This window comes from Aplidium turbinatum, chromosome 15 (genome assembly GCF_918807975.1).
Source record: "Aplidium turbinatum chromosome 15, kaAplTurb1.1, whole genome shotgun sequence".
NCBI lineage: Eukaryota > Metazoa > Chordata > Ascidiacea > Aplousobranchia > Polyclinidae > Aplidium > Aplidium turbinatum.
The window spans coordinates 6914550-6930946 of record NC_137486.1 but is presented as its reverse complement, the minus strand read 5'-3'; the positions used below and the strand labels follow the sequence as shown (position 1 = coordinate 6930946).

The window sequence follows — 16397 nt, the reverse complement described above, 5'->3', positions numbered from 1 at the left end:
CGGGGTTTTTGGGGTCACAGAACACGAATATGAAATCAAAAACGCTCTACGGCAACAATTTTGTAAAGTGAATTTTGACATAAGATGTGATCACACTGTTTTGGACTGCATATTTACATGAAAAGAGCATCTTATTGTCATTTTAACTTTGAAATGCATGTATTGTATGCAAAATCTTTTCTAGTCGGTGTGATTATATTAATCAGTACGAGGGAAAAATGAACATGTACTTTCTCGTGTAGGCTACTTCAGATCCAATAAAAATCTACTAACTAGTCTACAGTAACCTGTATATTTAGTTGCTAACCTATACCTACTTACTAACTAATGGGCAGCAACAGCAGAGTACCCCACGGCAGACCAAAAGGTTCGAAAAGCAGAAGTAAACTCTCCCAACTGGGTAAATGCCTTACTTCTACACGACGAAGATCATCATAAGCTACAATGACTCGAAGAGGAGCTAGTGATTCTACCCAAGCTACAAGATTCAGTTATGTCACTGAATGAGACGGCCGGTGAAGCATAGCGGTTATTGGCACAAAGACCAAAAAGAAAGTACTTCCTCATTGGAAACACTAGCAAAGACTAGGTGTTTCTAAGCTCCCTAAAAGCTTTGACGTTCTAGCTAGGCTGTTGTTCCTCAGAGACGAAAGTCACAGAACGATCAACTAATCCATCGCGATAGCAAGGGAGGAAATTTGCCAGGTATGGAAACATCATTTTGGCGTGGGTTTGGTATTTGGTAAGAAGAACGAGAAGCAATCTGGAACAGACAAGGAATCGTGTAAGCTTATTGTTAAAAATGCGGATATAGACCGGCATCTGAGGAATTTGTGTGAAACTCGGTATCAACGAGAACTTGATTCCAGGCGTGAGAGGAATAATAGTGATTCATTTAAAACACGTTTGCGTGATATGGAAGAAAAGCTCAAGGATGCTCTGAATATATGTAAGACTACCTCGCTGTCAATTCGCATGCATTCTGGTATCATTGACTGGGAGACAGATCTGGAACATCTGAAAAATCCGCTCCAGCGAGATCAATTAGGTTGCGCATTGTGCACAGCCCTACTCTGCAGAAGAGACGGGACTTCATTAGAGAAAAAACGACACAGTACAGCTGGTGAAAAGAAATATAAAGACGATGTTGCTGACAATCTTAAAACAGTGAAGTTGGAGTACAGATGAAGAAACAGAAAGTGACAGTGACAACTGGAAAAATCCTGAAAGAAAGAGAAAGAAAATGAAGATTATGTCGCCTACAGCTTTAACATCTGATCGACTTTAATTGAGCTATCGGCAAAGAACAATGTTTGTGGCTGCTGTGGCTCAAGCGTTCGGCATACAAGTCGAAGATACTAATATCTCAGCCACAACAGCTCATAGACTGGCTAATAAGACTAAGTCCTCTCACTCCCAAAATATCAGAGATGAGCTCCAGGCCCCTGATTTGGAAATAATTTACTGGGACGGAAAGATTCTGAAAATGGGAGGATATATTTCATCAAAACGGTTAACTGTGTAATGTGTATATGTGTCTGACGTTAGTTTTGATGATGAAGGTAATGCAGAAATGATGCAGCTGCTGGGAGTGCGTGAGATACCAGACGGCACCGGATCATCTCAGGAACAGGCCGTAATAAGATTGGTGGAAAACTAGAGAATGAAAGTTGTCATTGGTGGTATGTTGTTTGATTCGCCTGCTGCCAATTCAGGAGGTGGCAAGGTGCTTGTACATTGCTGGAGGCAACAATTGGGAAAGCAATTTGGAACATATTGATCAAGAGTGGCTACAAATGCCAGTATCAGAATGGAAAAATTTCGAAAATTTATGAGAAACTAAACAGATTCGCTTTGAACGTAAGGGTGGTCAACGATATTGTGGAACGCGGCATTAAGCTATTCACTGATTTTATTGGCAGGTGTTCTGACGAGAGCCACCAGCAAGCTCTCTTGGTTGTTATGTAACGGCACAGAGTAACGGCACTCTGGTATTGTGTAACGGCACTCTGGTAATGTATTGATAAAATACTGCGAATTGAAATCAATCGGGACTGAACCATAAGGAATAGCATGCAGAAGAAACAGGGATAGATCATGGCTAAGAGTGATTAACTCAATTTGTTTGTAAATGAATCGTGTTGTTATTTCAAAAGTTTGACAAAAGTTCAGGATTATTCATTCTGGCGTGAGGTATTCTTGGTCAGGTTGTGTCCATGTCTGTAAAATTTCACCATAAATTTCAAAGGGTAAAATTTCACTTTGCAAAATTGTTGTCGTAGAGCGTTTTTGACTTCAGATTCGTGTTCTGTGACCCCAAAAACCCCGTAATCGACATATTATATGATCACATTGCGCCAGTTTTAGGCTGTAAATTTTGATGATATCTCATCCGGCCGCCATTTTGAAAAAATGGCGGCAGAACCACAGTTTTGACGGGAAAATTCTGAAACTTCACCAAAATACGTTTTAACAAAAGTGGAAACCCGTAATACATAGCCGCACTAATTTCTAAAAACTTTTTGAAAAATGGTACACCCTAATGTTCAGCAATACATTGATTTAAGCAATGGTGTCTCAACCTATGGAGCCAATCGCTCTTTGTAAAAGAACACCAAATGTCTAAATAATCTCTTAGGGAACTGCTGAAAGAACTCCTTCAATGCTGTTTGTATAGTAAGATGTTTAGCTGACGTTTTTTGACTGAAAGATTTACGTGATGTGCCACTATATCACTACAACCACTGTTGTAGGTGGTGGCTATGCCAACTACTGGGTTAACTGTAGACTTGTTAAGTATCACGAAATACTTTAAAACAGAGACAAATGCTGAATTCAATTTTGTGATATTTTAATAATCGAATATACACTAAGTTGTTTATTTAAAAGTAAGTAGGCTGCGTTTACTGTATACGTTTTGTATTGTGACATAATTGCCAGTTCTTGAGCAACGTTTATCCGGAATTTTCGCAGTGGTTACACTGTAAAGATTACAACTAAGGCTTCTGACAACTAAAGCAGTGTAGGTCAGAGTTTACAACCAAAGTATACTAACATAGTGCTATTCAGGTACTTTCATGTCACATTTAGCAACGTTGAGTTGATCTTTTGAATGCATATGTTTAGATTGGAAACGAAAGTGAGTATTACAACTACACGTACAACCGTTTGCCTGAGTTCACTCCAGAAGAAATCAAACTAAACAAAGGAACTTCTGATTTCTTCGGGCTTAATCACTATACATCCAACCTTGTCGTTCCTTGCCGCTACCATGGAGAAACACCAACGCAGAACAGTGATGAAGCCGCATGCGGATTTGGCTGCGCGGAATGGCCTGGATCTGCGTCAAACTGGCTCTATCAGATTCCGTGGGGGATACGAAAACTAGTTACTTGGATCAAGAGAAACTTTAATGATCCTGACATTTATGTCACCGAAAATGGAATCTCAGAACATTCGTACGACTACCTCGATGACGAGATTCGAGTCAATTACTACAGGAACTACATCAACGAAGTACTGAAAGGTACTTGCTGCAAGATTCATAGAAGTCGATTAGTATCTGTCTACTTTTTTTCATAAAATTGATTTCAAAATTATGTCCACATTCATTGCTGAACAATTTCTGTCAAACCGGCCAATTGAAATGCCGTTTCAAGCATTATACTTTACAATCATTGTATAGGCCTACTTTCAAAGTTTTATTTTTGCAGCATTTATTTTTATTTTCAATATAAGAGAGGTTTCTAATTTATATTGGTTAAATGAGATGCATTGTTATGCTAGCACCTTATCAAAGAAACTCCGTGTCGTAAACTAATATGTGAAGACTAAATTAACTAAATTACCACTCAGATGAAACCGAAGAAAACTTTGCCAAAAACATAAAATTGAATTATACTTTCCAGCGATTCATATCGATGATGTCAAAGTGAAAGGTTATACGGCTTGGTCTCTAATGGATAACTTTGAATGGGCAGAAGGCTATTCCGAACGCTTTGGTTTGCATTGGGTTAACTTTAGTGATCCCACACGGCCGAGAACGCAAAAGGATTCCGCTAAATATTACAAATCGTTGGCATCAACAAATGGATTTCGAAGAGCGGCAGAGGAACCCTGGGAATATTTTTGGAAAAGGTAGGCTTTCTATTTTTTTTTATATAAGAGTGGCACATGATATACAGGGATGATGCTATATCACAGAATTTGTATTGTTTAGTGGTCTGCTTAAAATCGATAGTGTTTATGTTGTGGCGTGCATCGTTTAAAGTTATTAGGCATACACACAAAAAAAGCATAAAATATTTATTTGAAAAAGAGTAAAAATATTAGCAACTAAAAAAATAACTTATTGAAATGAAATTACAAGAAGGGACTAAAAACGTTTTTTTCTGTCTTAACCTTTTATAAACACAACAAATCCAAAAATTAAAAAAAAATCGTATTTGAAGAATGACAGCGTTCATAAGTTTTCTGAAAAACTTAATGCTCGACGTTCGAAAGGACGTGGGTTCGACACTGCTCCAGAGCACGCGGCTGTGACTCGGCAAAGACACTTAATGGCAAGCCAAAATAAGGAGAGCAGCTGACTCGAAGACTATATGTCACTTCGCTGCTTCCTGTCGTCTGTTGTATCGCATCTGTGATCGCAGTGTACTGTGTGTTATCGCAATGGGCGCAAATAAAAACACGATTATTATTATTATTGTTTAAAAGGAGTGATGGAGACAAAACAGATTTCATAAACGGGAGATTAGATGACAACTTTGTTTGGGGAGTTACAACGGCTGCTTATAAAACAGAAGGAGCTTGGAAGAAGGATGGAAAAGGTACTTTTATTTGCTGTATAATCCTCATGAACACAATGTTAGTATTGCAGCCCTTCTACGCTTATAAATTATTAACTTTAGCTACAAAATTCATCTTCAGCAAACTTTTGGAAAACTATATTGTTTTTATTTTGAAAACTTGAGTTTTCGAAAAGTTTGCTAAACAGGAGTTTAACATCTATAGGCCTACTTGGGATTTTTGCTTGATTAACCAACCGCTTCAATCATCTTGGTCCAAAAAGACAATCAAAAGTGTCCAATAACATTCAAGCTAAGTCGGGCAAGTCACGTGCTAATGTAATACAATAACAAGGCTCATGTAAACAGGTATAAGCATTTGGGATACGTTTACCCAAAAACAAGGAGTCATTCCGATCTCACCCGAAATGAACAGCAGCTACATCATGCAGACTATAACTGATGACAGATCGAGCTTATCTAGTGGAAGAATAGCTTGTGATTCTTATTACAAGTTTCCATACGATGTTAAGGTGAAATGACTTCATAAGAATGTCTTACTTTTTGCATTTGCTTTTGACTTAAGTTTTTAAATAAAAATTAATTGGAGATTGAATTTTAAAACGCAACTTTTCGGTTTTACAAATATTTAGATATCTCATGACTTGCATACTTAATTTCATTTATGGCTTGTAAACGTGCTGTTGCTTGGCAAGCAGGCTAACATATTTTGGAGTCTTGCAAGAATAGAAAGCAATTAAAATATCTTACATGTTTGTGTGAATAGCAACAAAGAAAAAATCTAACCTATCGGCTGAAAAATACTTGTCTTTTTTTTCTCAGCTTGCTCAAGGCCTTGGTGCTTCAAGATTTTTGTTTTCGATTTCGTGGTCGCGACTATTTCCTGACGGAAACGCTTCTGTCAATGCTGCAGCGGTGGAACATTACAATGGTGTAATTAATCATCTCATTGCACAAAAGATCCGACCTGAAATCACACTATATCATTTTGATCTTCCACAAGTCTTACAGAATGAAGGAGGTGACTTGCAAGCGTGCATTTATTCGACAATCATTTAAATAAATTAATCCAAATAGTTAATTAACTGGCCTTTTATTAATTTGCTTTAGCGACAATTACCAAATATTTCAACTTATCTTGCTAACAAAACTGTGATGTGATAAAAAAGATAGCTTTATTCATGTTGCAAAGAAAAGCTGCTGACAATCATTTAGAAACATACAGTAGTCTATTGCAATACACATCTTTAGGTTGGACAAATAAAGCGTCCTCGGATTGGTTTGAAAGCTATGCTGACTTTTGCTTTCAAACTTTTGGCGATCGGGTCAAGAACTGGATAACAATATATGATCCCTATTCAGTAGCCTGGAACGGACACGGAAGCGGAAAACAAGCGCCAGGTAGGCTCTGTGTAAAAAAAATAAGATAACAATATTTTTTTCGTATACAATGTTGCTCTGTCTCAATGTATTCAAAGTTCAAAAAAAAAATTTTTTTAAGTATTTTGAACAACAGTTTCATGATAGATCTATAGGCTACTGCTTGATCCTACTGGTCGTATCCAATTATCTTTTCTCGCTTTTTGTAGTCTTTTTCAACGGAAAATGTTACAACTTATGATTCAAAAACCAAATTAGTAATTATGTGTAGCCTACTGTACTCATCTACTCAAAAAAATAGCGCAACGGATAAGGGTCTGGCTTTCCAATATTGCGAAACTGGTTGGACGCCCAGCTTAAGCTGGTTGTTGAAAAACACCATTTAAATCTACCCAGGGTGTAATAAATTGGGTGGACGAGGTTGCTGAAGGAGAAGCGGACAAGAAAAGGGAACTGGCCAAGAACCTTATTTTTTCCGCGAAGCTGAACATTGTACCACCTTTTACCCAACTTGTTTTTGTAGGTCTGACCAGTCAATCTGACACGGCTCCATATGTTGTTGGCAAGCATTTACTGCTGGCTCATGCCAAAGCATGGCGTTTGTACGATCAAAAATACAAAACTGCCCAGAATGGACAGGTGAGACCGCTAGCTTTAAAACTTTACCAAAAAAGGTAATATCTGAATGAAGTTAGATATGCTAAGTGTGTTGTGTTTATTTAGATTTAGTGGCTGCACAACAGTCCAAAATCATATATTTGACCTATAGTGTAAGCTTTATTGTGTGTAGCTAATACTCGTGTAGCATCACCGCCGACTACTGCACATAAGTTGCATTCTTTCTCTGGCAGTTATTGACAGACATTTTAAACTTAGCTTGGTTTGGTTTGATTTGATTGATGCCAGTAGCCAGCCAATAGCTAACACAGCACGTTACAGTCTGTAGGTGTCGTGTCATGCTTCATTTTTTTTTTTTGGTAACACAAAATGAAATCAAACCTATACGGTATATTAGTATAGCAGCCTACACGACTTTAGTTGAGGCACCACAAAATGCTATTTCTTTAAAAAGAACCTTTTTCCAAAGCAGCTCCACTCATAAGAATATGATTGGGTAATGCGTGTTTTTAGCCTTTATGCTATAATTAATTAATTATTGAACAAAATGAAACTACTTTCTGTAGGTATCTATTGCTTTGTCTTCCGATTGGTATGAACCTGCCAATACCAGTAGTGAGGCTGACATTTCTGCGGCAATGAGGGCAACCGACTTCCGCTTAGGCTGGTTTGCAGAACCGATCTACGTCAGCGGCAATTATCCCCAAGGAATGATTGATCAAGTGGCAATGAGAAGCGTTCCGGATCAATCTCGCTTGGTAGAACTAAATGCTGCAGAACAGCTTTTAATAAAAGGTAGAAAAACAGAAATTTTTTTACAATACGCACTAAGCATGTTTTGCTGCTATTCATTCATTTGTATTATGGCTAACGGTTTTATAAAATACAATTTGTACCTAAATACTGTATAGGTTCATCTGACTTCTTTTACATCATTCCTGGAACAGCACGTCTCGTCCACGACTTTGATACAAGGAATCTGCCTTCAAGTTATATGAATGATCAGGTTACATTTACTGCAGTAGAATTTGACTGAAATTCATTGAAGTTTAAGTTCATGAAAACACATTATTCTGTTACTTGAAATTGGCATAGCGTATATTGTAGAACCTTTAAAACCGACGACGGTGACGTGTAAACCGCTTGCTAAAAAGCAATATCCAGGACATACAACCAGGACATACAATTTTCTTTTTAAAATCTTGAAGAGTAGGAAAGCTTTTGGTAACAGTTATAACTTTTTGTCTTCCCTGCCTTGTGTACAGCCCTTAGTTCAACATTTCACTACTGCTACTATTATTGTCACTACTTGATGTTTGGTTATCTTGCTGTGTTCAGTGCGCCAATCTAAGATAGTATATTTTTGTCCATGCATTTCTCCGTAAATGACATGTTTGATTTCATATCTTTTAGAATGTTCAATTTTCAAGAGATCCCTTATGGCCTAGACTCGGAGCAGACGAAGCTACGTCGCCCGTACCGTGGTCAATACGACGCTTGCTGTATTTAATCAATGGGAAATACGTCACTGACCCATCAGCACCAGCTGAACTCAAAACTCCTTTGTTTATTGGTGACGTAGGCTTTTCAACTGATGCCGATGAACAAGAAATAGATGACTATGACCGGGTTGAATTTTACAAATCTAGTTTAAATGAAATTTTAAAAGGTTGGTTTACTTCAAGTCTAGAAAAATCGCAATGTTCAGAGACATAAATACTATTTTGACATCCTTCAAATAAATCATTGTGTGGTTATTATTTTCGATTAAGCCTACGATTGTCAGCAGAACGTTACACAGATACAATATATATATATTTTTTTTTTTCAAAAATACCATTTATCACTCAATGTAATTTGACGATTTATTTTTCTGTTCATCTGGCAATTATTTTTTCCTTTGACAGGAAAATGATAGAAACACGTTATTTTTACCTAAACAATGCACTTTTCAGCTGTTCAGCAAAACAAAAAATTTTATAGTTAAGCTTAAAGTTGATAGTCCAGAAACCGTTAAATATGTTACCCCGACATTTTTGCAGCTCAAGACAGAGATAATGTGAAAATCGATGGATTTTATTCTCAACTACTTGACGGATTTGAATGGGAGAACGGTTTTACGCGTAGATCAGGATTATATCACGTCAAGTTTAATAGCATTGACAGGTGCAACTTTCATATATTTCAGAAAAAAATGATCAGTTTTTTATCTGCAGTCTAAACCTTCAAACCATTTGGCTAACATAAATTATTACTTTTATTGAAATTGTGAGTGTTAGCCTAGCCCAATAATTTGAAGGTTTAGAGTTTAGACTGTAGATAAAAACCTATTGATTTGTTTTCTTAGTGTTTGCTTCCTGTATTAGGCAGATCGCCCATTTGAGGAAGTGTCTTAGTACCAGATCGCCTTTTCCAGTTAGTCTTTTTTTTCTACTTTTGATTTATATATTTCAATGCTTTATTATTTAAACATTTTTATTTTTATTTTTGTAAACGATTCACAAAAGGACTTTTATAAACTTTTGTTTGCAAAAAAAATTATAGTATCTTTATCGATAATAATGTTTGATGATACAAAGTCTAAAGTTGCATCTACGGCCATTTGAATCCATTTTTGGAAATAATGTATATCGTTAAAATACTAAACAGATCAACTAGATTACTGCATCGCGATAAATGCCAAGCGAATATTTTTGAAATCTTCACCGATAAAACTAAATCCATCCCTTTCTTTTAAATTCATCAAAAACACAGTAAAAACTTTTCTTTTAAATACAAAGTATAAATTTATTTTAAATTTTGTTGATTAAATTAAAGTTAATTATAAATTTCGTCATAGCACAAAACTAGGGAACTGTGATCCCAAAGCTAGTGCTATTCGCTATTAGCACAGCGAACTAGCAGCATCAAGGTAAAACAGGTTGTTGATATCTACATTGTGAAGTAAGCAACGATCATGCTGCTAAAAGCGAAACTCAATCTATTGCATATAAACTTAAATTTACAATGGTAGAAGGAACTTTGATATTTATTGTATTTCCAGACCTAGATCAGCTAAATCTTCAGCTAACTTTCTCAATCATGTGATCCTATCAAACGGATTCCCTTTGCCAGCTGAGGAAACATGGCTGTTTGGACAATTTCCTCCAGGATTTATTTGGGGAGTTTCGTCAGCCGCATACTCAGTAAACAAATTTATTCAACTGTGTTTCAAATTATTCGCATGTAGGCTTATAAGCTACGTTTTACTTATAGACACAAGCCATTTTGAATGAAATCTGTAAAAACGTTTTTGTTTAAACCCATTGGGAGCCAAATCTGTTTGCATTTGTCGAAAACTTTCAATATTATATTCACTGCGCCACATCATGGAAGCCTATTTAGCACATAATCCTCATCATTATTGTGTTTTTCAGCATTACTCGGCATGTGATGTATTTGTAGCCTATGTGATTCTTTTTCCTCGCAATACAACATTTTGTCAAAGTGGCTTTCTCATTTATTTACTGACAATATAACTGCATAATATAACCTACCCCTTACAAACACTACAACAGACAGCAGGTTACATTAATAACTTTCTAGATTGAGGGTGGGTACCTAAACAAATCAGAGGAGAGCATTTGGGATAATTGGACTCACAGCAACGGTGGTGATAACGGTGACGTTGCCGCAGATCAATTTCATCTTTGGAGATCAGATGTGGACTTGTTGGTTGATCTTGGAGTAAAGTATTACCGAGTATCTATATCTTGGACAAGGTAAATATAAAACTTCGCCTTGTCGACTTTTTTGAAAGTTATTATTTTTCAACTGCCATTGAGGGAAAGGTGGTCCCCATACTTGAGACCCGGTGTCGGGGATGAGAAGATAAGGTTTTTATTGTACAAAACCTTCGGCACCATGTAGGGTAGCCATCTCCTTTCTCTCGGCTTCGTTTTCTTCAGTAACTATGCCTATTCATTTTTTACACCTTTACTTGCCATTACAATACACTCATTCAATACATTTTAGAGAAAATTCAATAAAACTATTTTATAGTTACACAAAGGCACAACGTTAAAGGCATTTTATGTAATGATAAGACTATTTTCCAATAACAAAATTGAGTTTTTGTTAATTCTTGCATTGCAGTAACGTTAAAAGTTCAAACATGGTTTGTTTCAGAATGATGGACACAGCTGGTGTTCAATACTACATCGATTTGTTTGAAGCACTGAACGCAAGAGGAGTATCAATAATAGCTGATTTGTATCACTTTGACCTTCCCCAATCTATACAAGACACTGGTGGTTGGCTTGATGAGCAGACTATTGATCAGTTTGTCGATCATGCAAACAGATGCTTCAATAGTTTTGGACAATATGTTCAATATTGGATAACAATTGCTGCACCACTTGATGAGGTTCACTATGTTGCAATTTTTTTCCATTGATGATTAAACGTGTTTTCATAATCAAATGCAGCGATTAAACCGAAGTCGTTTAAAAGTAATTGTAGGCCTAAATAATTTCTCACCTTGTTGTAAATTTATTTTCAGCAACAAATATATTTTCACTCAAAATGACCATTATCCTTTGCAGGTGCATGAAGGGTACCTCTTTGGTCATTGGCCTCCTGGATATACAAATATAACTCTAACTTTACAGGCCTCGAGAAATATGCTGTTAGCTCATGCCAGAGCATGGAGATCATTCAACAATACTTTCAGGTAGCTTAACTGTAGATTGATAAGAACATAACCTTAGGTTTTTTACTTATCAGCTGAATAAACCGATTGTAAACTTGGAAATTGATAAGACCTTCACGTTATAAACTATATTCTTTTTCCAGCAAGCGGTATCTCAAAACGCTTGCCGTTGTTTGTACATTAGTTATCAACCTAAGTTCGTAAACTTGATAACTATTATTGCCCTTTGCATGCTTGGTGGATGACCAAATTGAGGTTTAGCAAACTTTACAATGTTACTAGCAAGCCCTGTCCATTTAAGCTACATGCAGTAAAAATGTACTTTCAAGTTGTTATATTTTATGCAATAATCAAAAATGTTATTTGCACGTACAGTTTGTGTAATGTGTATGAACACTTTTGTAAGGGTACTTGAAAGCGGTAAATTTATTCATATCATTGCCGGTAGAAATAGTAATGATTTGTAATTTGTGATATTTGTGTCATCAACAAGTGATTGCAATCCCAAAGTACTGAAGATATTGTCAGTACAAATTAAAAACAAATTAATGCACATGACAAGGTAAATTATCATCTAAACAAAATTCACTTTTCACTTGTGCAGACTTACTACTGGAGGAAAAGTCGGTTTGTCATTGGTCGCTAATTGGGCGAAGCCAAACAACCCATCCATTCAAGCTGACCATACCGCTAGCGAACAGTGGTTGGTTGATTCCATCAGCTGGTTTGCAGATCCGGTTGTAACCGGTAATTTCCCACAGTCCATGCTTGAGTTATATTCTGATTTCATGACTGCTTTCACTGAAGATGAAATGATAGAATTGGCAGGGACTTACGACTTTTTCGCTCTCAGTCATTACACTACAGACCTCGTAAGTACACGCTGGCGTCGTCGTTTTGAGTTGCAAACATTTTTTTTTATACACAATATAAAACAAAATTTGTTTCTTTTTGTTTGCAAAAATTACATCAAAGATGTAGCCTAATCTATATTTTATGAAATCAGCTACCAAGTACTTTTTTAACTTTTGAATGCTTCAGAAAATATTTTTTCTGGTAGCCAATCATCATTTTGCTGTAGACATTTTGTATAGTACTCACTATTGCAACAACAGAATAATGAAACAACCTCAGTATATCCTACAAAAAAGATAGCGTTATATCTAGACAAGGGCCAACACCATGCAACTGAGAGGACATCCAAAATCTTTAACATGAAAAAATTCATAAACCATCTATGCGATTGACGTATTTACAGAAAATGTACATTGTGACGTGTGACTTTAGAAATGCTAATTCAAAATATAGGCTATTAAGGACAGAACCCTTGAACATTTCCCTGCCCATAGGGGTGATTGTGAACAGCCTTGATCGGATGTTTGCAGGCCTACATAAGTAGGCCATGTGTTTGATTCTAATCGCCTTTAAATGTTGGTAGGAAACATGCTAACCGACTATTTTTTTCCTTTTTTCTCTTTCTTGAACCATGGTTAACTAAAGATGCGGCCTGATTTGTCACATTCTGCAGATTTTCCCAGATTTTGCAAATTTTTGGTGACAATCTCAATGAGTTTTTCTAAAAATTATATTTTAACGTCTTCTTTACTGTCTTGCGCAGGTGATAAGGTGACAGGTGCAAAATGTGATGAATTAGACCACATCTCCAGGTAGCCATGCCTGAACACAAAATGCAATTTGGGTAGAGAGATTATTTTGTAACCATAAACAGACATAACTGGACAACAACCCACAATTTAAAATGATAAAAACAATTTTGAAGAGACTCAAATGTTTATATTAAATTATATTTTTGTTTAATGTAAAATTAGTTCACTTTTAATAACAATTAGTTCACTTTTTTAATGGCTAGATGGATAACCGAAAACGTTTGCTATTTTGTTTTTATAATGTTTGAATGCTGTGATGTTGCTCAGTGGTGTCTGTAGGCTACACAAAAAGAAACAAAGGCAAAATTATGTAATCAAAAGCAGCAAAATCAAAAATAGAAAACCAAAGATGTGCAAACAAAAACTAAAAAAAACATTATTTTTACACCGCAGCGAAAAATTAATGATTGTCACAGCTTGATGCATTGACTCAACCAATAAAATGAATGGCGGACAACAGAACAATTAACTATCCCTACATTGAAAACCCATCACTAAGCTGCAGCTAAAGCATATGACTAGTTGTATTTATTTACGTAGGCTACTACAGTATTTCCTTTGGCTTGTAGATGAATAAGCAGGGAGTAGGCTACATTTACTGTAGGCTACAATAAACAAAATTATTCACGCATTTCTTCTTCTGTTCTGCGTTAAAAAATAATTAATCTTTATGGCTCACTATTCATTCAGGTTCGTGCTGGTCCATCTGGAAGGAAAGATATAACTTGGCCAGCTACAGCAGATCCTTTAATTAAAGCTAATCCAACTGGTCTAAGAAAAGTTTTAAAGTGGATTACAAAGAAATACGGACAAGATGTCCCTCTACTCATAGCTGCAAGTGGGCTTCCTGATTCCGAAGAATCAGGAAAGTTAGGAAATGTGGATATGTTACAAGTGAAACGGCAATATATCAACGAAGCTTTAAAATGTAAAGATTTTGTTTTGATAATTTATTTTAATTGTCAGTTGTTTGTGTGAAATGAAAAAAATGATAAATTGTAATGTTTGGATTTGAAAGTGAAGAAAAATTGGATGTAACATGATTTCAATCCATTGCTTGATTCCGTTTATTTACAGCTGTTTTGTTGGACGGGGTCAATTTAATTGGATATGTTGCCAGATCGTTTCTCGACGGATTTGAATGGAATTTGGGTTATAATGCAAGGTACCAAATATAATTTGTCATGCAGTTTTTTTGATTCGTCAATTGTAGAGGTCTCATATTCAGTTACTAGACATCAGGTAATGAAAAGATAAGGCTCGCGTTGTTATAAATATTTGACACTTATGAGAGTAAAGTATGAAGTTTATTATTCGAGGCCGTCTTACCGTCAGCAACGACTCCCACCCAATTTATTACATGTGTTTCTCGGCAGTCGAGTGTAGCCACAATTGACAACGATAGACACGTGCTTCGCCCATGAGGTATGGTTAGCGAAAAACAATGCTCGTTGTTTTATAGTAAGTATAGTCAGGTTGTGCTGACGTCAGGAAGATCGCCCCTTCTCAACAGTTTATTACTGTACATGTTGGTTAGATTGGAAAAAGGTGAGTGGTATTTTTCCACTACTAGAGTGTCGAAATCAGCTTGCAACATCGGAAAGCGAGCGCATTGTCCACTACGCCATATTCCACTTAAATTTAAGTATACTATAAAACTGAATTATTGCATTAATTCACTCAAAATTAGTCTCTACACTCACTGCGAATTTATCACAGTTAAAATACATTTCGTTTTCCAGGTATGGTCTCTACCATGTTGACTTTTCTCTACCCTCCAGATCTCGAACATTGACATCTTTCGGTAATTCTTTCAAATCCATAGTAAATCAAAACGGATTCCCAACTGATCAGCTAATTGATTTGCAACCTATCAAAACTTTGCAGACAACCTTCAGTGTTCCATCAAACTTCACCATGCTTTCCGAGTCAAACTATCCATCACAAGCTAGTGTTTCCGTTTGGAAAGTAAGAAATAGAAAATATAATTTGTGATTTACAACTTACTTGAATTGTGTCCTGTCACCTCATTTGAATAGCAATAGCATTCGTCATTTGATTTTCGAATCGGAAACCAAGGTAGAAACACATGTGCTCAGGGAGTACTCTTCTATACCATGCTATCGGTCTATTTGAGATCAAGGCGATTACAGTTTTCAGAAAAAAAGTTGGTTGAATAGCAGAATTTGAAGAATCAAATTTATTATGCAATTTGTAGACGTTATAATTATTTTTCAGGAGTTCAGCAATTTACATCAACGAGATATAAATAAATTTCTTCATGGAACATTCCCGAAAACATTTAAATGGAGCGTTTCTACATCAGCTTATCAGGTATTGCAATCAGCGACGTACCCACGAAGGAGGGACTTGGGAGAGCAATGGACCCCCCAAAATTATATCTTCCCCCAAAAAAATATGTTTTTAACACTGTTACAATGATTGACATTTTGTAACATGTTGAATAACGATTCATGAATGGATACTGAAAACATCATAAATGTTCGACTGCATGCAATAGCTATATTTTTTTATTAGCAAACTCTTTATTTCAAACATTAAAATATCTCCCCCCTCCCCCCCCCCACAATTGCTTTGCTCCCCTAAAACTTTGTTTCTAGCTACGTCACTGCAATCAAAAGTGTAGTTTAGATAGGCCTACTGTAATTACCCAGACAGCAAAATCCGTCATTTACTTACCTTCGACATGAGGCATATAACAGCAAATGTTTGAAAGCTCGTCTGACAACTACTGCATTTTATTAGAAGTAAGAACCTCCTATTGTTTTAAAGAATCGCTGACGTACAAACGTAAAAAAGAATTATTTGTTCTTACTTGCTGATCAATTTTATTGACTTAGGAAATATACTTAGGTCGAAAAAATAGCCAGTTTTTGTAGTGTTCATCTTCGTCAAACATCTTGTTAGTTTTACACCAAATGAAGCAAATCTCACTGCTTTACAATTCATGGTTTTACGTGACTTTCACTTTTATTAACTTTTGCTAGATTGAAGGAGGATGGAATGCGGATGGAAAAGGTGAAAGCATCTGGGATCGGTTTTCGCATACACCAAATAAAATAGCCAATGGTCAAACCGGAAACGTGGCTTGCGACAGTTATCACAAGGTGAAACAGAGCAGTTGAATAGTGACAAGGATTTCACAATCAATGCTGACCTTGTGCGGAAAGTGTAGACTATTTTTTATAACACAATAGGCTCAATACAATTTTA

General features: G+C 36.2%; 1 protein-coding gene across 1 annotated transcript in view; it reads left to right on the top strand.

The window, feature by feature from the left end:
* The window catches only part of LOC145784758 (uncharacterized), a 51888-nt gene that overhangs the window by 21561 nt on the left and 13930 nt on the right, over positions 1-16397 (top strand). Inside the window, exons 26-46 of the mRNA XM_082596608.1 lie at positions 3127-3526; positions 3909-4137; positions 4717-4829; positions 5157-5320; positions 5631-5829; positions 6060-6209; positions 6712-6827; positions 7373-7601; positions 7718-7812; positions 8220-8475; positions 8849-8972; positions 9850-9991; positions 10392-10567; positions 10974-11211; positions 11390-11517; positions 12101-12368; positions 13854-14091; positions 14241-14328; positions 14906-15131; positions 15402-15497; positions 16172-16291. Coding sequence (XP_082452734.1) covers positions 3127-3526; positions 3909-4137; positions 4717-4829; positions 5157-5320; positions 5631-5829; positions 6060-6209; positions 6712-6827; positions 7373-7601; positions 7718-7812; positions 8220-8475; positions 8849-8972; positions 9850-9991; positions 10392-10567; positions 10974-11211; positions 11390-11517; positions 12101-12368; positions 13854-14091; positions 14241-14328; positions 14906-15131; positions 15402-15497; positions 16172-16291 — 3795 coding nt within the window. The remainder of the gene's footprint in view (positions 1-3126; positions 3527-3908; positions 4138-4716; positions 4830-5156; positions 5321-5630; positions 5830-6059; positions 6210-6711; positions 6828-7372; positions 7602-7717; positions 7813-8219; positions 8476-8848; positions 8973-9849; positions 9992-10391; positions 10568-10973; positions 11212-11389; positions 11518-12100; positions 12369-13853; positions 14092-14240; positions 14329-14905; positions 15132-15401; positions 15498-16171; positions 16292-16397) is intronic.